This window comes from Dromiciops gliroides, chromosome 1 (assembly GCF_019393635.1).
Source record: "Dromiciops gliroides isolate mDroGli1 chromosome 1, mDroGli1.pri, whole genome shotgun sequence".
NCBI classification, from domain to species: Eukaryota; Metazoa; Chordata; class Mammalia; order Microbiotheria; family Microbiotheriidae; genus Dromiciops; species Dromiciops gliroides.
The window spans coordinates 285,250,213-285,270,756 of NC_057861.1; the positions used below are offsets into that span (position 1 = coordinate 285,250,213).

At 41.1% G+C, this 20,544-nt stretch overlaps 1 protein-coding gene across 1 annotated transcript; it reads right to left on the reverse strand.

Moving 5' to 3' along the window:
* Positions 1 to 9,812: 9,812 nt before the first annotated feature.
* On the reverse strand, positions 9,813 to 10,447 carry LOC122735512 (60S ribosomal protein L18a-like). The gene has a single exon (XM_043977108.1). The coding sequence runs from the start codon at positions 10,413 to 10,415 to the stop codon at positions 9,885 to 9,887; it is 531 nt and encodes a 176-aa protein (XP_043833043.1). The 5' UTR covers positions 10,416 to 10,447; the 3' UTR covers positions 9,813 to 9,884.
* Between the last annotated feature and the right edge of the window lie 10,097 nt (positions 10,448 to 20,544).

The window sequence follows — 20,544 nt, forward strand, 5'->3', positions numbered from 1 at the left end:
CTCCGGGCATTTTCCTATGGCGTTATTTGGATGTTTTTTGGAGTGATTGTGTCATGAGTTTGGGAGCTCACTGCCTTTCTACTGACTGATTGTTAAGGGGAAACACACTAGTGGGGGCTCATGAATTAGTGTTTAGGTGGATAATAACCTTGATAGTAATATAGATAGTAGGATAGAGCCCTAAAAGTGGTATCAGTCACCTCTTTTGGGGTCCAAAGTGCCAGTGCCAGTGTGAGTTGAGCAAATGAGCCTTAAAAGCTGTGATGATGGTGGTGGTAGTGGTGGTGTTGTTTTGTTGTTTTTGTATCTAAGGTGTATATTCTTTCTCTCCACAATAGTGGGAAAGCTACTGGGCCCAGATGGTTCTTGCCAAAGCCCCTTCAAACAATACCAGGGACAGAGAGGGTGTTTAGGGGACAGTCAGTAACTATTTAGTGCCTGAGGGTCCTGATTTTAGCCAAGTGTCTTGGCTCAGAATCTAAACCACAGAAACCAAAAATGTCATGGGGGAAAAACAACATTGTTGCCCTTGTGTGTATGTTCAACAGCTACAGACAATTTGTATTCTTGGATTTGTTAGTGATGTTCAGCTGCTCTGTTCTGGGGCATAGTGACCAATAGGAATCCAGACCTCTCTTCTCAGCCCTTTGCAGGGTTTATAATTACAAGAGATCCGGAGAGAGCTCCCAAGCAGGCTGGGGCCAGCCAGAGACCAGCTGTTCTCACACACAGGACAGTTTGAATGCAGATCTGGAGGACAGGGATGCCTGCAGACAGTAAAACATGTTCTCATATTAGCATCTCACTTATGAGTGCTTCCCCCACCACTGTTAACACAGTCACAGGAGTCAAAGTGGTTTCACTGTGTGTGTTTCTCCCAAGAACTTCATCCTCCCCCCGCCCCATTTTTTTTTAAACATGGAGTTTTAAATTTCACGTTCTGTGATCTAACTTCTCATTTCCCACTCACAAACAAATGACATCTGGCCACTCTCAACAATAAACTTGGAAAGATGAGACATTTCCTGTTAGTTCTCCATGTAACCCCTGCTTAAACTTTCAAATTCCTTAAAGAATTGCTTGAAAAATAAATGGGTCATTAAAAAGCAAGGAAAAAGGGGGGGAGGAGAAGAAAACCCCACAAAAGCCCTTTGACATTTAATGCTGATAAGTTTTGGTCAGTATTTTAGTGCTCTATATTTTAGCAGCAAAAAAGTACAACTTGACTTAATCCATGTATTTAGCTATCTCATTTTAAATCACTGTGGGTAAAAGATTCCACTGTGTCTGCTGTATTTAACACACTGTTAATTGTCTACTTCCATTAGCTGGTACTAGAAAATATTATCATATAGTAATATCTGCATCATTGGCCCTCAGTCAGCCCTCTCTTTCTATATTTTCTCCTTTGGAGGTTTCAGAAAGTCTCATAGGTTCAATAATTGCCTCTTCAGGATAACTTTCAATCTGATCTCTGAATCCTTCCCTCTTTCCTAAGGTTCAGGCCTGTAGCTGCAGAGCTGGGAGAAGGGATTGATTGTGAGTCATATGCTAAAGTTCTCGAATATCTCTTGATGGTGTTGAGCTGCCTCTGGATGCTCAAAATCTTTGCCAGTAGGATTCAAACTGGTGATTAATCAATAAGCATCTATTAATCACCTAACATGCCAGGCACTATATCAGGTTCTGGGACACAAAGACAAGAAATGAAATAGTTCCTCCCCTCAGGAAGCTTACATTTTACTTGGGGGGAACAATATGTACACATTCCATTCCTGACACTGTCTATGTGATCTTGAGTAAATCTCCTTGGACCTCAGTTCTTCATCTGTAAAATGAGAGGCTTAGACTAGATGATCTGTGAGGTTCTTTCTAATTCTACATCTGTGATCATATGATTCTCTAAATATACAAAATACATGCAACATAAAGAAAATTTGGGTGAGGGATTGGAGTTAAGGAAGCTAGAGATTCTGAGAAGCAAAAGTTCTACTGAGCTCAAAAGGCTCAGCTCCTGGACCCTTATAACTGCCATTCAAAGACCAGCCCAGCTAAGTTCAGAGAAGCTCATCCCCAAGGGTGGCGGAAGATGTTGAATTGTTTAGGCATAGCAATTTTTGAAGACACCTGCTAAAGTTGTAGAGGGGTTGGGGTCAGTAAAGGGTGGTGTTCCTCATACTAATGAAATTAGAGATCCTTAATCTATGGACAAATTTAAGTCTTGTGAGTGCTTGGAAAGAAAAATGGTGATCACTACAAGTCCACATAAGTTCACTGAAAAATAGTTCTCTCATACATGTGTAACCCATATATGATGGTTTGCCATCTTGGGGAGGGGGAGGGAAAGGGAGGGAGGGAAAGAGTGATAAAAATTGGAACTCAAAACTATAAATCAAAATGTTTATTTTTTATATATAAAATAAAAATAAATCCCTCCATCCCAACTAGCAAAAAAAGAAAAAGAAAAAAAGAAAAATAGTTCTCCTAATCTCATCCCACCTTTTTGGGGGGGGGGGATAGGATTATTAGTATATTAGGACAGTGGTTCCCAACATATTCAAAATACGAAGGCTCTTTTTTAAACATCAAAATGTTTTGCATTTAATTTCCTTACATTTACACAGGACTTTAAGGTTTACAAAGCACTTCATGTAGATTAGCTTATTTGTTTCTGATAACAACCCTGGAAGGTATCCTTGGCTATTACGCTCATTTCACAGATGAGGAAATAAACAGGGAGGTAAAATGTCTTTTCCATGATCTTACAGTAAGTATAGAAGTGTCAAAGGTGGAATTTGAACCCAGGACTCTTTCCATAATACTTATATTATAACACACATACACATATATATATATATACACAGGTATACATTCATAATATACACATGCATACACATACAAATATGTATTGTATATACGCACACATAAAATATATACATATGTCTGTATGTGTACTTGTGTGTATGTAGGTATGAGCCAGTTCCAAGGTTCTTGAGGGCAGGGACAGTCTCATGTATCCTTACAGTGCACACAGCACAGTGCTTGGTACATATAAATCAACAATCAATTAGGCAAACATTTCTTGATTGCCTGCTATTTATAAAGCCTGGCAGTAGAGCAGCATTCCTCAAACTTTTTGGTCTTAGGAACCCCATTTAACAATTTGTGTTAAATGACTTGCCGAGGGCCACATAGCTAGTAAGTGTCTGAGACTGGATTTGAATTCAGGTTCCCTTGACTCCAGGGCTGTGCTCTAACCACTTTACCACCTAGTTGCTCCTCCCCATTTTACTCTTAAAAATCATTGATGGGGGGCAGCTAGGTGGTGTAGTGGATAGAGCACCAGCCCTGGAGTCAGGAGTACCTGAGTTCAAATCCGGCCTCAGACACTTAACACTTACTAGCTGTGTGACCCTGGGCAAGTCACTTAACCCCAATTGCCTCACTTAAAAAAAAATTCATTGAGGGGGCAGCTAGGTGGTACAGTGGATAAAGCACTGGCCCTGCATTCAGGAGGACCTGAGTTCAAATCTGGCTTTAGACACTTGATACTTACTAGCTGTGTGACACTGGCCAAGTCACTTAACCCTCATTGCCCTGCAAAAAAAAAAATCATCGAGGACAGCTTAAAGAACTTTTGTCTATGAAGGCTATAGCTATTGATATTTACTACGTGAGACATTAAAGTTAATACAATTTAAAAATATTTATTCATTAATTCATTTAAATTCACTCATTCATTTAACATGCAACTAACATGTTGATAAAAATGATATAATTTTATGAAAAAGACAGTTTTCCAAAACAAAAACATTTAGTGAGTGGAGTTGCATTGTTTTATATCTTTTTTTGTAAATCTCTTTAAAGTTTAGCTTAGTTGAAGACAGCTGGATTCTTATATTTGTTTCTGCATTCAATCTGTTCTGTTGAGTTGTTTGGATTGAAGTACATAAAGAAAATCTGGCCTTATACAGCTGTGTGTTTGGAAAAAGGCATAGTATCTTAATAGGCAAATATCATCTTAGTATTATCATGAAAATAGTTTTGAACTCAAAGATCCCCTGAAAGGCTCTCAGAGAGTCCCAGGGGGACCACACTAGATGCTATGGATACAAAGATAAATAAGGCACAGTTCCTGCCTTCAAAGAGCGACCTATCTAATGGCAAAATAAGAGGAAAATTAATATTCTTATTGAACTTTGCCTGGGCTTCTTCTTTTCAATTACCTCATTAATGATTCAGAGAAAACAGGATAACTGTCCCAGGAATAACGACTCCAATGTGCTTAGCCCTATGCTCTTTGACATTTTTCATTAATGACTTGGATAAGGGCATGATTAGCAAATCTGAAGTCGCAAAGCAAGAGGTACAGGTAGCCTGGATATACAGATAATACCGATAGCCAGCATTTATATAGCATTGTAAAGTTTGTAAAATGCTTTACAAATATCATCTCATTTGATCCCCAGAATAACCTGTGAGATAGGTGCTATTATTATCCCCTTTTTACAGATGGGTAAACTTAAGCAGACAGTGGTTAAGTGACTTGTCCAGGGTTATATAGCCAGAAGGTACCTGAGGCAGGATTTGAACTCAGGTCTTCCTGATTCCAAGTTTATAGCTGTATCCACTGCGCCACATAGATGGAGACATCCAGCAAGCAATTGGTGAAGAGGGGCTGGTGTTCAGGAGATATTACAGTTGGATATGTAGATTTGGGAGTCACATGTATAGATGAGAATAGAACCCATAGGAACTGACAAGATCATTAGGAAGAAAGGCCTAGTAAAAAAGAGGATTCAGTAGAGGATCTTGAAAGATGCCCATACTTAGAGAAGGATGACCCAGCAAAAGAGATCTAAAAGAGATGGTGGGAGGGGACAATGTATGTCATCTGTGTGACTCAGTACCTCATGCAAACATAGACTTCATTCAGAAAGGATTCATGTTTAGGGCCTAGGAGGTGACGGTCTCACTGTCAGACATTGTCAGACAATTTCTAGAATATGATGTCCTGTTCTGGGTGTCACATTTTGGGAAGCACACTGATAAGTGGGGGAGTGTCCAGAGGAATGATATTAGGATGCCAATGAACCTCAAAAAATGCCATATAAGAATCATAACTGGGGATGTTTACCCTGGATAAGACAAGGCTGGCAGGGGATCTTGGGGGAATTGAAAACTGTCTTCACATAATCAGAGGACATGTGGAAGAAGGATTTAAACATTCAGTTTGGCCTCAGAGGGAAAACCTAGGAGCTGTGAGTGGGAGCTGCAGAGAGGCAAATTTCGGCTAATGTCAGGGGGAAAAACTTCTTAATAAACAGAGCTGTTCAAAAGAGGAATGGGCAGCCTTAGGCAGATGGTGGGTCCCTCCCCTAGAGGAGGCATTTTAGGCAGAATTTTGAAGAACATTTGTCAGGGATGGTGTAGAGAATTCCTGTCCAGGAATAGGTTGAATTAGATGAACTTCTAGGTCCCTTCTAACCAGGAGGCAGCTAGGTGGCACTGTGGATGGAGCACTGGACTTGGAATCAATAAGACCTGAGTTTTAATGCTGCTTCAGACACTCCCAACCTGTGTGATCTGGACAAGTCAATTAACCAGCATCTACTTCAACTTCCCCATGTGTTAAATGGTGATAATTATAGCACCTACCTCCCCCCCAGCCCGAGTTGTTTTGAGGAGCAAATGAAATAATATGTGTAAATTAATTTGTAAGCCTTAAAGGGCTATATAAATATTAGCTCTATTTTAAACTTTTGTAATTTCACCCATCCTGTCAGCAGAGTCTGTGTCATTTCTACCTTGATCTATGATCCCTAATACAATTCTTAGCATAGAATAGGTGCTTACCAAATGTTTGTTATATTTTTTAAAATACATGCTAGAATGTGTTATAAGTAGACAGAAAAGATGAATAAGATGTTACTGATAGGTCCAAGGAGAAAAATACCTCTCCTAAGGGAGAGGAGGGGTATCAGGGAAGGGGCACCTAAACTGAACTAGGATTGGAAAGATTTCAACAGGGAGAACGGCTAGTAGAGTCCTTTCCAGGAGCTGGGATTGGAGTCAGCAAAGGCGAAAGCCTGAGAGGCAGGATGAGCTCCGGGAACAGTGAGTAATTGAGTCTGGCTGGAGGAGAGATTAAGTGAAAGGAAATAGTATGAGATAAGAGTGAAAATACAGATCAGAGTCAGAATGCAAATAGCCTTAACTACCAAATCAGCCTGACAAATCAATCAATGAATAAGTCTTTCCTGACTTCCCACTCTGTGTTCAGCATTGTGTCTAGGCCTGGAAGGAAGCTCAGAGGCCATCTAATCCAAGCCCCTCATTTTAAAGACTATGAAATTGAGGCCTGAAGAAGTCAAGTAACTTTTCTAAGATTAAACAGAAAGTAAGCTTCAGAGACAGGATTTGAACTCCAGTCCTCTTACTCCGGAGCCAGCTCCCTTCTTGGAAGGGAGAGTGATACAATTGGGATCTATGCTCTGTTAAGTGAGGCTATCAGTATAACAGAGAGCCCGGGATGTCATATAGTTTAAAGAACCCTAGGCAGGAAGCCGGGAGAGATGAACTACTGTCCTAGCTCAGCCTCACTTATGTGCTGTCTGACCTTAGGCAAGTCCCTTCCCTCCTCTGGGCCTCAATTTCCTCATTTATAAAATAAAAAGGTTGAACTAAATGATTCCTTGATTCTGGGCAAGAGATAGAGGGAAAATAGATTTTGGGAATATTGATATCCCCCATCCTTCATAGCCACCTTAGTGCAGGTGAACCTTGTACTCTATCAAGACTGGTTGTTTGGTTGTTGTCCTTTGTGCTGAAGAGGACCAAAATGACATTACTATGTCAGGGTCAAGGTAAAGTGTGTCCAGCTGTGGCTGATCAGACCAAGATGAGCTCACAAAGCTTTACCACAGGTTGGCACAAATTGTCCATATGAACACTTGTAATGGAGATGTCTCTAAATTTGTGTATCTCATGTTTCCTTTGAGCTACTTCAATTCTGCTTTCCTCATAGAACAGAGTGCCTTTTCTTTTCTTTTTCTTTTTTTTTTTTTTGCAAGGCAATGAGGGTTAAGTGACTTGCCCAGGGTCACACAGCTAGTAAGTGTCAAGTGTTTGAGGCCGGATTTGAACTCAGGTACTCCTGAATCCAAGGCCAGTGCTTTATCCACTGTACCACCTAGCTGCCCCAGAGTGCCTTTTCTTGATGTGGGCATGCCATGCAGGGCAGTCTTGTGCCAATGTCTCCCATATCTCACAATCAATCCCAAAGTTCTTCAGAGAGAGCTTGAGAGAGTTCTTCTTTCACTTCTTCCGACCACCATGTGAGCACTTGCTTTGTGTGAGTCCTCCATTTCAACGTGAGGTATATGGTCAATGGCTTCAACATCGGTTGATGATGGTCTGTTGAGAGCATTATGGAAGTGTTCAGCTCATCTTTTCAGGATCATATCCTTATGTGACTTTATTAGCACCGAGTAGTTGAGACACACCATTGGTCTTTGGGCCATAAATAGCCTTCAGAGAATCATAAAAGCACTTTGGATTGTTACCATCATTGTAAAACTGAATTTCGTTTGCCCCTTCTCACTTAGTCAAGAATACTACATCTCTCTAAGCTTCACTTGTACTTTAGTTTTGTTTGTTTGTTTTGTTTTTAGTGAGGCAATTGGGGTTAAGTGACTTTCCCAGGGTTACACAGCTAGTAAGTGTTAAGTGTCTGAGGCCAGATTTGAACTCAGTTACTCCTGACTCCACAGCAGGTGCTCTATCCACTGCGCCACCTAGCTGCCCCTGTACTTTAGTTTTAATGAAGTTAAACACCGCCTGTTAGAGAGGAATGAATTATCCTCTAGGTATAACCTATATAGTTCTTGTTTTTCATTGAGCAGCTTCTTAATTTCCCCATTGTCAAACCATTCTTGATGTTTGCAAATGTTCTGACCCAGATGAGCAAATTCAGTGTTGTACACCAAATCTCTCAAAGCTACTCACTCCTTTTCTGTTCCACTGTTGCCAACTGTGTGTTGGCTCAGCTTTCCCTCCAAGTTAGCAACAAACTGTAAGTACAAGGAGAAACATGCCATTCTGTTGACACTAAATCCTCTGGTAGTTGTCTTGCCTGGGAGTCTCAACTTTAATTGAATGAAAATGTTTAGCTTGGAGAGGATAAGTCTATGATTGGTCTAGCACTCTACACCACACATCACCTTTATCACTTTCACATCCTGTCTGTCTCTTCTTACAATGACATAGTCTATTAAATGTCAATGTTTTCCACAAGGGTACATCATGAGGTTTTTTGTTTGTTTGTTTGTTTTTTTGTGGGGCAATGGGGGTTAAGTGACTTGCCCAGGGTCACACAGCTTGTAAGTGTCAAGTATCTGAGGCTGGATTTGAACTCAGGTACTCCTGAATCCAGGGCTGGTGCTTTATCCACTGTGCCACCTAGCCGCTCCCCATCATGAGGTTTTGATGAGGAGGCTTTATCACTTTGCTGTAGCCACAAGACTGGGAGGTAGGTAAAAATGGTAAAATGGTATGGATGATGTCTTTTGACTCACATACAAACTGAATTTAAGTGAGGCAGAGTTTCTTGAAGTCATCAGTCTCACTCTCTCTTCTTGGGTCATTGAAGTCCAGTGGCAAGACAAAAATCAAGACAATTGGTTGATGGCTTGGGATGCAATGGATGACCCTGGCTTCTTCAATATCTGACCAAGCTCTAGCCACCTAGGTGACTTCAGTTACCTTCATGGCCATTGGAATATATTGTTCTCATTCACCCATTCTGATGGGGGAAGTCTTAACATGCTGGAGGTAGACAGCCCCTTAACTCATTCTAAGTTCTAAGCTTCTTAAGGGCAGGTACTGGGACACTTTTCATCTTTGTATCCTGGAGGCCTGGCATAGGGTGATGCACATTGTAAGTACTGAATAAAACTTCTTTAACAATTGAATTGATACTGCCAAGAGCACTCATCTTTGGGATAAAAGATGTGGATTTGGGTCTTAGGTCTGACACAGCAGCTGCATAACTCTGGAGACAGCATTTGATCTCTCTGGGCCTCAGTTCGTGCCTCCATAAAATGGGGATAATAATGTTCTTACTACTTACCTTACAATGTTGTTATTAGGAAAATACTTTACAAAACTTAGGGCACTATGTCATTATTATTTTAAGTCACTGAGTGGCTAGGGTTTTTGTTACCCTTAAGCCATAGTCATAAATTATGAGTAGTAAGTAGTAATAGTAACAAGTGGTAATAAGCTTAATAATGGAATGAAAGAAAAGTGACTTCTTGATGGAGACCTGGTGAATAAGTGATGAATCCCCCAGGCTTCTCACAAAAAGACATGCTTTTGGTCTTTTCTTTCCATGGCTGACAGCAGGTGAGAGACACCAGTAGTCCTGCCTTTGTCTAAAAGGCCATGATATGTCCCTTGGTTGAGAAGCCAAGTGATTAAGTCCTAGGAGTAAAATAAGCCCCTAGGTGGAATGAACAGTTAGACCTAAGGACTGGCTGCAAATTTTCAATTAAATTGTTGGGATCCTGGGCCAAGAAGACACCATGGGCAGTTAGTGAAAATGATGCTTAATCCCTGAGTCAAATAGTGCTAGGGAAGAAACTGTGCATTCAAAGGCATTGCTACAAGAGAGATGTCAGAGACATGTGAAAATACAACTCATACAAGAGCAGAGGAAGGATAGTAGAAGTCTCTCAAGTGGCACCAAAAGAGAAGTGGGAAAAAAGTGTAGCCTTTTCTTAAAGACCAACAGTAATGAACTCACTACTTTCTTTTTTTTTTTTTTCCAATCGGGAGATTTATTTAAACAGATGAATGCAACATGGGCCTCTTCATGTTTGCACTTAGAAGAAGGTGTTGGGCCTCTTGGTAGTGAAGCGTGGCTTGTGCTGGCGCCGCAGGACTCTGTGGGGCAGCGGGAACTTGATTTTGGAGTCGTGGAACTGCTTGACTGCAGGCCGGCGGCATTTGCTGGCAGGAATTTCTTCCACTTTCATAATCTGGATGGAGTGGGCCCTGGCACGGTGACGGGCCCCCATATCTCGGTAGCACTGAGTGACAGCACCAGCAGTGGTCAGATCCCTGTACTCTCTGTACATGTTGTGGGTCCCACTCCTGGAATCGTAGCGCAGCCAGATGCCAAAGTTTTTCACCCAAAGAGGGGTCTTTTCAAAGACCTGTCCACAGTACACAATTTCTCCAGAAGACTTCTTCATCTTTTTCAGTTGGGAAACAAAGTACCAGAATCGGGACTTTGCTACGACATGATTAGGAGCAAAGATGCGCATCCGATAAAGAGGTGGCACTGGACTCTTGGGAGTAGGCAGGCATCTTCCAACTACCTTATACTCTCTCAGAGTGCCCGAGGCCTTCATGGTGCTGCCGCCTCACTCCCCGCCAACCCGCAAAAGGCACTACTTTCTTAAAAAAGAACATTTTTTTAAAAAAAGAACATTCTACATTTAGATAGCTCAAATTGTTAGCATGTTTTTTTTCATTCGGATCAAAATTTGCCTCTTCTTTGCCTAATTGTTCAACTGTATTCATACAGTTGATTTTTTGAACCCGAATGCAGCCCTATTAGATCTCATCTTATTAGTTTTTACTCATTCTAGCTCACCGAGTTCTTTTTCATCTTGATTTTGTTATCCAGTCTTCAAGCTGTCTTTGCTCATGCCTTTACAAATTTGATAACACATCACCTATACCTTCATCCAACTCACTAGAAAGATTAGTTTCATGGAGAGATTGCTGGTCCACTCCACTAGAGAGATCCCTCCAGGCTGATCTTTTTTTGTTGTTATTGTTTTTGCCTCCAGGCTGATCTTGATCCATTAATTGCTGCTCTTTAATCAGTTCATTCAATCAATTCGCAATCCACCAAACTGTGTTACTGTCTAGCTCATATTTCTCTGTCTTTCCCTTAAAGACTAAATGGGAGGCAGCTGGGTGGCACAGTGGATAAAGTACTGGCTCTGGATTCAGGAGGACTTGAGTTCAAATATGACCTCAGACACTTGATACTTGCTGTGTGACCCTGGCCAAGTCACTTAACCCTCATTACCCCGCCAAAACAAAAAAGACAACTTCATGGGAGCCTCTGTCATATGCCTTTTTGAAATCTAGGTGTGCAAAGTCTATGCCATTCCCCCATATCTCTGGTAGCCATGGAGCTTGTTTTTGTTGTTGTTTTAAAGAAAGAAATGGAGTTAATTTAGTATGATATCCTGTTCTGGATCTTAATGATTACCCCTTCTCTTTTGGAGTGTTCACAAACCAATCCTTTAGGAATATATTCTAGATTTTTACTGGGAATAGAAAGCAAATTTGCTAGCTTATGGTCTGATGTTTACATCTTTATGAAAAGCTGTCTCTATTCCTGTGGCATTCATCCCATTCTCTGTGCTTTTTTCCCCAAAGATCACAAGAGTGGGTCAGTAATTATACCCACCACTTCTTTTTATTTGTCCTTAAATAGACTGTTGTTTACTCTCCCACACCACAACAATCTTTTTCCTCATTCTAGATGCCCTTTCCTAGACTTTTTCTGCTGCTATGTATTTCATGGTTTTTTAGGTATAAAACTCCATGGTCTTTGTGCAATGGTAGGAAAAGGTATTTTGGTTTGTTTGGTTGGTTTTTTCCTGATCCCCTTCTGATGATGCTTAGCATTTTGTTGTCATGATGATTTGGGTGGATGTAAAAGGGAACAGTCAATAGTGACAAATCCTCAATCTCTTTCCTGAGTCATACTTGAATGCTCAGAGCTCATCACCATATGATACAGTCTATATTCTTTTCCCCTGACTGTATAACTGTACCCTTCTCCATACAGAAGATTATTAGCTGCTTGCTGCTCAACCCTTTCATGCAACTTTGTTAGAACTTCCTGCTCTTGAGTTCCATCCACTTGACATTTTACCAGCTGAAAGAACTTAAGTGTTACCTGTAAATTCAGCAATTCCGTTGAATACACCCCTCTTCCAATTAGATACAAAAATGTGAAAAAATACATATTCTTCCACCAACTGAAAGAGATTGTGATGCTAAAACTTTTTCATGCACAAAGGAGTCTGCTTATATCTAGTCTTTGTTTCTTGACTCCAAGCCAATTCCTTGTCCATAACAAAACATTCTCCCTCATGTCATAGTGACTCAATAGTTTTTATTAGTATTTGGTGTAGAAACCTGTTAAAGGCTTTTTGAAAGTCTATAAATAAATTACATCCATTGGCTCCCCTTTCTCCCTACTTATTTATCTTCTCTAAAAACATAAATAGATTAATAAGAGCTCATTTTTATATAGAACTTTACAATATCCAAAGTGTTTTCACACTTACTACCTTTCATTCATTCATTCATTTATTCATTCCACATTTTAGTAAGTGCCTACTATGTGTTCATCTTCACAGCAATTCCTGGAGTAGGAAGAATAGATGCCTGCCTAATTTTACATATTAAGCAACTTAGGCTAAGCCAGGTTAAGTGACTGCCCAAGAGCACACAGTTATTTGGAGGCAGAAGCAAGAATGCAATTCAAGGCTTCTGATCCTAGCCAAATATACTTTCCACTACACTCTAGGGCCTCCAAGATGAATCTAGTCTCAAGAGTAGAAGTCTTAAGAACTCAAAAACAAGGTCTTAATGAATAGTGACTATACTCTTAGGCCTGAGGGTTGTGGGTAAGGAACAATCTCAACTCCCACTTCCAAGGTTGATTCCTAGTGCCCGACCTAGGCAAAATGGCACAGTGGACAATTTTCCCTTTCATTCTTTTCCACCTCTCCATTTACCACTCTGTTCAGCATCTACTTTGGACATCTAGTGTCTCAGCACCAAGTCAATTGGCTCCATCTCCAGCACCTAAGGTTACCTGTCATCTTTCATGAGCCAATCTGGAAACTTACCAGGCAAGTGGGGGTGGGGAGGTAGTTACTTTAGGTCTTGATGGCAGGCAGTGATTTTAGACCAGTGGTAGCACTTGAACTCCCTATCCCAAAGGGTAAAAGGGAAGGCTGGAATTCTTACACTTTTGAAAACAGAATTTCTGGCTCCCACCTCGAGCATTTGACCATGTCATGGACTTTCTTTCCAAAGTTGGCAGCTGCTCCCCTGGCTGGTTTGGTCCCTAGGTGAACTTTGGACTTGGAGTCTGCTACAAGCTCTAGCTCCTCACTTCTGGCATGTGCCCTCTTTGACTGTTCTTGGGGTAAAGTGAAAATAAGAAGTGTATTAAGGGTCCACAGCCCTACCATCTGTCCTACCTCCCCATCTTCAGACTACTCCAGAAATTCCAGGAGCCATCAGGAAAGAATATTGCTTTGGAACGAGAGGACTGACGATGCTAGCCAATGAGGTTAAATGTGCTCAGGCCCTGCTTTCTTGTAGCTGTTCATTCATGAAAGACAAATATCTCCAAGAAATAAATAACCAGAACAAACTCATTCTCCTTCTTTGTAGCGTATACCTGGTTCAGACCCTTTATTTTATTTTACACATTTTTTTAGGTTATGTGGGATTCTAGGTTTCAAATAAACTGAAGGTAATCGTACTCTTCTTCTCACCAGACTTTTAATTTATTTTATTGTCAGATACAGAGCAGTAACTAGGATAGGGTGGCTTGGACTTTGCCCCAGAGTACAGAATTTAGATGGTACTAAAGGCACTTGAGCATCTCAAAATGAGAGGTTTAGCATCTAGTTAAGCAAGAATACAAAACTAAGATGGGAAAATGCCAGAAGACACATTTTAATCCCTTAGAGAAGACTGCACTTTTGCTAAGCTTTTCTCTGCTCCCTCCCGCTACCTCCACAGCCACTTGCATCAGAAAGGCCTATTTAGGAAAGCCTGACTTGGGTACAAAAATTTCTGGTTACATCTCTAGTCAAGTAGAAGAGGATAAACTACCACCAAATCTTCATTTCTCTTTTCCCTAGCCCCAAACAAGTCACTAGGAAGCCATGCCCAAGTAATAGTCAGGTTGTTACCTTGACACTCAATCTGTATTCAATGGAACCAAAGGTTTTGACCCCACACCAGGATACCTTAATGGAAAACTACATTTCAATGCAGGGCTGACCTCTTCTGCAAGAAGGTGCAATATCACTGTCTAATGGTACTCATTAACAGAGCTATGCTTGGTCAAGACAAAGTGTCCCAAGACAAATGGGTAGTGGGACTTATTTGTTCCATAGACAGCTTTTGTCACACACAGATTATAATTAGCATGCTTTTGTAAGTGTTCAGGCAAGTCAACATTTAGGAAATTGCTTCCAGAGTTAGGGAATAGAACAATTAGTTGCTATCCTCAGTATAACGAATTTACTAGGGAATTTGGGTTTCTGGAAATGGAAATGGTCAGCACTGTCGTCCATGGTGCAATGCAATACGTGCTGACTGCTGGATCCCTGCATACCAAGAGTTTGGTTTTTACATTTAATCTGACTAGGGAGATTTATCTGTCCTAAGGAACTCATTCTATGAAGAGTTGCTCAAAGAAGGCTATCCATGATGAAATCTTGACTGTCAAACATGCCGGTTTCTTTAGTGGTCCCAGGCTTCAGAGATTACATCTTTAACACATCAATAACTTAGCCTCTGGTTAGCAGGGCTCACTGGGGCATGACTAATCAGCAGATGAAAGTGTCTTTGTGGGGATTAGCTTTAATGAAAAGAAAAAGGATAGTTATTTGGGGAGTCTGAAATCTTTCATAAATCAAAGTGAACACTGACAAAGCAGGTTCATAAGGTAAGAATGAAGCCATTGTGGGGAAAATGAAGGGCACAGCAACTTTGTATATAAATCACAGGTCAGGACAACATCGGTAGAAGAATCCATGGGAACAAGATCATTTAACTTCTTCAGGTGTAAATAAGTGATGTTTAGGGGCAAACAGCATCTCCCTAAAGAAAACCGGATGCCCTGATATCTTTATTAACACTTTCTAGTCACCTTCATGGACATTCAATAACTGGCTTATTTAATCTTTGAGATGGCTTACCCTCTTGTCTAGTTGAGAGAGACAGAGAGAAAGAGAGAGAGACAGAGAGAGACAGAGATGGTAGAAGAGGTACAGATTTGGAATCAGATGAGTTGGATTCTGGGACAGCTAGGTGGTACAGTGGATGGAGTGCCAGACCTGGAGTCAAGAAGACTCTCATCTTGAGTTCAAATCTGGCCTCAGATGCCTACTAAACTGTATGAACCTGGGCAAGTCACTCAACTCGGTTTGCCTTAGTTTCTTCATCTGTAAAATGAGCTGGAGAAGGAAATGGCAAACCACTCCAGTTTTTTAGAAAATTCAGTATTTATTTTTTCCCCCCAATTACATGTAAATACTCCTGTATCTCTGTCAAGAAAACCCTAAATAGGGTCATGAAGAATAGGACCCAAGTGAAAATGACTGAACAACAAGGTGGGTTCAAATCTCATCTCTGCTATTTACTGCTAGGTAATTTTGGACAAGTCAAGCCCCGCCCTGGGCCTCCGTTCATTCATCTATAAAATTAGGGGTTTGGACTGGACAATCTCAAAGTTCTCTTCAAACTTTGTAATTGCTGTCTGTGATCCCAAGATACCTGTTACAATCCTGGACACATTTCTTACCTTGATTAAGGAATGTTCCTTCAGGCCAATAGCATGTAGCTCTGTGTAGAATATTAATATCAAATCAAAAGGGTGCTTTCTCTGTTCTTTTGGGGGTTTGGGCATTAGGATCTCATGTTACTATATAACAGGAATATTCTGGATTCATTTGAAAACTATAGAAGAGGGGAAAAAGCTCTAGTCAGTGGCTTCCTGAGTGCTGGAAGTTCCTCTAGCTGGATTCCAGCAGTGATGGAATCATGGTCCCCAGCCCAGTGAAAGTGTAAAAGTGAAGTTGTGGAGTTTTCCCTCCAAATCATTTCCTTTGAATCATTTCTAGATAAGCAAACTGGAAAAAGGACCCATTTCCTGCCTCCAGGCAACCTTTTTTTTTTGGATTTTCAACTTACAGGGTCATTACAATGAGCAATTTCTGACAATGAAGGAAACCAGTAACCCAGTGTGAAGCAAGAGCCCACTCCTTGAAGCGTCACTGACTGATGGAAACCACATTACATTTATACAACTGCAGTGTGTTGACTGCTGGGCTTCCCAGAATGCTCTATTTCAGCTTAATAGTTCAAAATAGGTTAGTTCTCTAGTCTTTTATTTATTTGCCTAGATTCCCTGGCTCATTTCCCCTCTGCTGGGACACTTTCTTTTGGCTGACTTTTTTCTCTAATGCCCTAGTATGGGAAGCCTCCTGAAAGTAGTCTGGTGAGCTCCCTGGGGTGTTTGCCTGCTATTACAATGCTCACAAATGTAATGTGTGGATTTGTGATGTATGGTGCTATTGCTTTCTGTCTCTTTTCTCCCAGAAGATGTTCAAAGAGGAAAGAGTCTAAGGATAGGAGAGGGTATTTCCAGAAAGTGTTTGCTTGAGTAATTGCAAGGTCCCTGAAGAAAACAAGAAATGGAAAATTCTCGGGACTAGAAGGTTGGAGACCTTTGTTCAAGGCTAGGTTGTATCACAAAACCCTGACTAGTCCACAATGAATGGGCCATTGACCTAGGGCTGTGATAGGGAGGAAGTGCTTCCTCTTCTGGAGGTCATGCCCACTCTACAGTGACTACAGTCCCTCCAGATTACCTTGAAGTCATACTCAGGACTGTACTGCTACTTGGCACAACCACCCCCTAGACCAGCACCTCCAGGGACTAGTTGATATGACCCCTCTCTCTCAGCACCCACCTTTTCTTCCAACACCTTTGGAGGTAAAGGCAGAACTTTCTGGGGACAGAACCTTTCCCTGAAAAGGTCTCTCTAGAGGGACTCAGAAGTAATGGGGGACAGTCTCTGAAGTACATGGGAATAGTTAAAAAGGATGAATTATTTTAAGGAAATTGTAGATGAAAAGTAGGACATAATGCTTAGGGGATGGGAGGACACTTATTTAGACTCCCCGATCTTCTGGTTTCTAAGAAATTCAGGCTTTCCAAGGACAGGTTGAAATGGGATGTCATGTGGATGGATGGTTTCCCTTTGGTTCCTGAGAGAAAGAAACCACATTTCTCATCTCTGCAGAGGCCGTGGCCTCAGGATACTGAGTTTGTAGCAGTCATGTGGTGGGAAACCATATTCTCCAAACATCCTGTTAATTCTATGATTAAGTCTTTATCTCTCTTTTACCATTCCCTAGCAGACAGCACTGGGTTGATAAGGCCATTTGGGGAATGGAGATAGGTAGACTCTGTGAGTGAGATTTTCCCCAACCCTTAGATATATGATTTGGTTTTTTAGGTAAAAGTGACTTAATCAATATCAAATACTACAAGTTGTGACTTAATAATCATCATATAGTGTATAAATTGTGATTTAACTTGTTTAAGTATTTCTTATAGAACAAATGAGGGAGTAGTGCTTATAAAATGCTGTTAGATGAACACAAGGTTGACTTCAGCCGTGACACTATAGATATGAATTACTTATTGTAAACAATTTCATACTTGTTTGATTCTGTGAATATGTCTTTTTAGACAAATTAAAAAGTTAGACTCTCCCATTTTCACAACAGTATGTCAAGAAAATAGACTGCTCATTTGTAGACTATATGTCCAGACATATAGTATTTTGATTGACCTTATGGGTCTTGGTGGACTGTAAAATGGGAGGAGTTTGTCTAAAAATAGAAAGGTATATAAGCATTTAAGCCTCATAGGAGTATGAAAGTCTGAGACCAGTACTGCTCTGGGTCTTCGGGTCCTAGACCTGAGACAAGCTTTATTGTGGGAACTGTTAGTTTTTGATCTGTAGAAGTTTGTGAAGTGGTAGTTTGGGAAAATAGGTGATGAGAGTTCTTACTTCTGACTTAATGCCTATGGGTTGTTTTTTTCTTGTATCCTGGTTGTGTGTGTGTGTTGTAGGGCAATGAGGGTTAAGTGACTTGCCCAGGGTCACACAGCTAGTAAGTGTCAAAGTGTCTGAAGCTGGACTTGAACTCAGGTCCTCCTGAATCCAGGACCAGTGCTTTATCCACTGTGCCACTTAAGTGCCCCTGTATCCTGGGTTGTTTTTTTTGTTGTTGTTGTTTTTTGTTGTGTGTGGGGTTTTTTTTGGTCAGGCAATGGGAGTTAAGTGACTTGCCCAGGGTCACACAGCTAGTAAGTGTCAAGTGTCTGAAGTCAAATTTGAACTCACATCCTCCTGAATCCAGGGCTGGTACTTTATCTACTGTATCACCTAGCTGCCCCCGTATCTTCTTTTAAGTAAATGAACTTTACCTTACTGTCTAGTCATTGTGACAAATAATAAGTTCAAGAGACATAGTTTCTGAGTAATTAATAATTTTATCTATTATTGCTAGGGATAATTAACAAAAAGGGTCCATGCCATTCTCAAATGCCAAAGACCATTCATGGAACCCACTTAAAATGCTTATATGCCCTTGGAAGAGTGGATGTTCGTGAGATGGGTTAACAGTTGTTTGATAATTAATGAGAAGAATGAATATCATAAGGAGAGGTGGACCCATTCTAATGAGGGGTTGGGGGGTGGAGGGGGAGGATGTAACTGATTATGTTACTCTTGGACAAAGAGAGACTATCTCAAGCCAGACCATCTCCAGCCTTGGGCAACCTAGACAACCCAAGCCTGAGTAGAACACAGTGGGCCAGAATTCACCTTAGATTAAATTCTTTGTAAGGTTCTCTAGTTGGGTGGGGCAATGACTCCACCTATATAGGATGGTCTCGGCAGGGTAAATTTTGGGGCGAGGACCAAGATTAAAAAGGGAATACCAGGGGGCAGCTAGGTGGCGCAGTGGATAAAGCACCAGCCCTGGATTCAGGAGGACCTGAGTTCAAATCTGGCCTCAGACACTTGACACTTACTAGCTGTGTGACCCTGGGCAAGTCACTTAACCCTCATTGCCCTGCCAAAAAAAAAAAAAAAAAAGGGAATACCCCTGGAGATCCCCAATGATTGGTTATTGAATAGTAATTTCTTTCATATTCTGAATTTTGGTTTTGGTCTTCAGGAGAGTCAGAAGAAATGGGGCTTCATGAACATGGATTTTCGGAGGGATCAGCAACCATGCCTTGAAGGTTTTAACTCTTTCATCTTCAGAGCTTTCACCCTGGTCCCTCCTCTCCCCATCGTGCTCAATGACTGACTTACCAGCTGAGCTATTTCAGGAAGATCATGTTCACTTCACTCCCTGATCACTCTCAATAGCTTCTAGAGTTGTCTTGCTGCCCTCCCTCACAGAGCCCCCATTCCAATTCTATAAGCCACCATCAAATCGGCCCTATCATTTTATTTTATTTTTTTCTGGAAGAGGTTTGCCAGTCTGTTCCCCTATGGTACCACTCACCAAAATGCTCTTCCCTGGCCACAACCTCCATATACATTATACACATTAGAATGTAAGATCCTTGAGAATAGGAACTGTTACTGTTTTTCATTTGCATCCCTAGTACTTAACACAGTGCTTGGAACATTGTAAGCACTTAATCAATTTTGTAAAAACTTATTCAGACATTCAAAATGAACCCAAACAGTTTCATTTATGAGACTCTAACAGACAAAAGGGACAAAACTTTTTTTTTTTTTTTTAGTGAGGCAACTGGGGTTAAGTGATTTGCCCAGGGTCACACAGCTAGTAAGTGTTAAGTGTCTGAGGCCAGATTTGAACTCAGGTCCTCCTGAATCCAGGGCCGGTGCTCTATCCACTGTGCCACCTAGCTGCCCCGGGACAAAACTTTTTATTTAACTTCTAGGTCCCTCATTAAGCTTCCTTTCCACTCTTTGATTCTTTGAAAATCACTGGTCCTCCTCCATTTTTTTTTTTTTTTTTAGTGAGGCAATTGGGGTTAAGTGACTTGCCCAGAGTCACACAGCTAGTAAGTGTTAAGTGTCTGAGACCGGATCTGAACTCAGGTACTCCTGACTCCAGGACTGGTGCTGTATTCACTGTGCCACCTAGCTGCCCCCTCCTCCATTTTTAAGGAGCACTTTCCTTGCTTGGTAAGAATGAGTATGTGTGTGACAGAGAGGAGGACACATTGGGGCATCCTTAATGGTTATAAATTGTTCACACACATGTAAATGCTCTCAGTGATTTAGATGTGAACCTAGGTTTCATGGTAACTTGCCCAAATGTACCCCCTTTTCAGGTTTATTGGGGAAGGTGTAGACATTGTATATCTACATAGTATACATCAGCATAATATGGGTATTTGGTGAAGATCAAGTTCGTTCTACCTCTTGTCCCCAAAGAACTTTCTGTCTAAAAGTCTTATCCTTCTCCTAACCTTCTTTGTCCTCAAGTATCTCCTCTGTTGAAAAACAAAAAGGATATTGCCCAAGTGGCCCCTTAAAGTTTACTGAGTTTGGGAAGAGGTTTGGGTTGAGAGCCAGTTAGAACGGGCCAGGCTGACCTTCCCTCCTTCTTCCCCGGGCCCCTGGCAAAGCCGAGGAG

What these genes read in the sequence shown, in the direction of transcription:
- LOC122735512 (XM_043977108.1), bottom strand. Translation starts at nt 10,415, where the DNA reads ATGAAGGCCTCGGGCACTCTGAGAGAGTATAAGGTAGTTGGAAGATGC.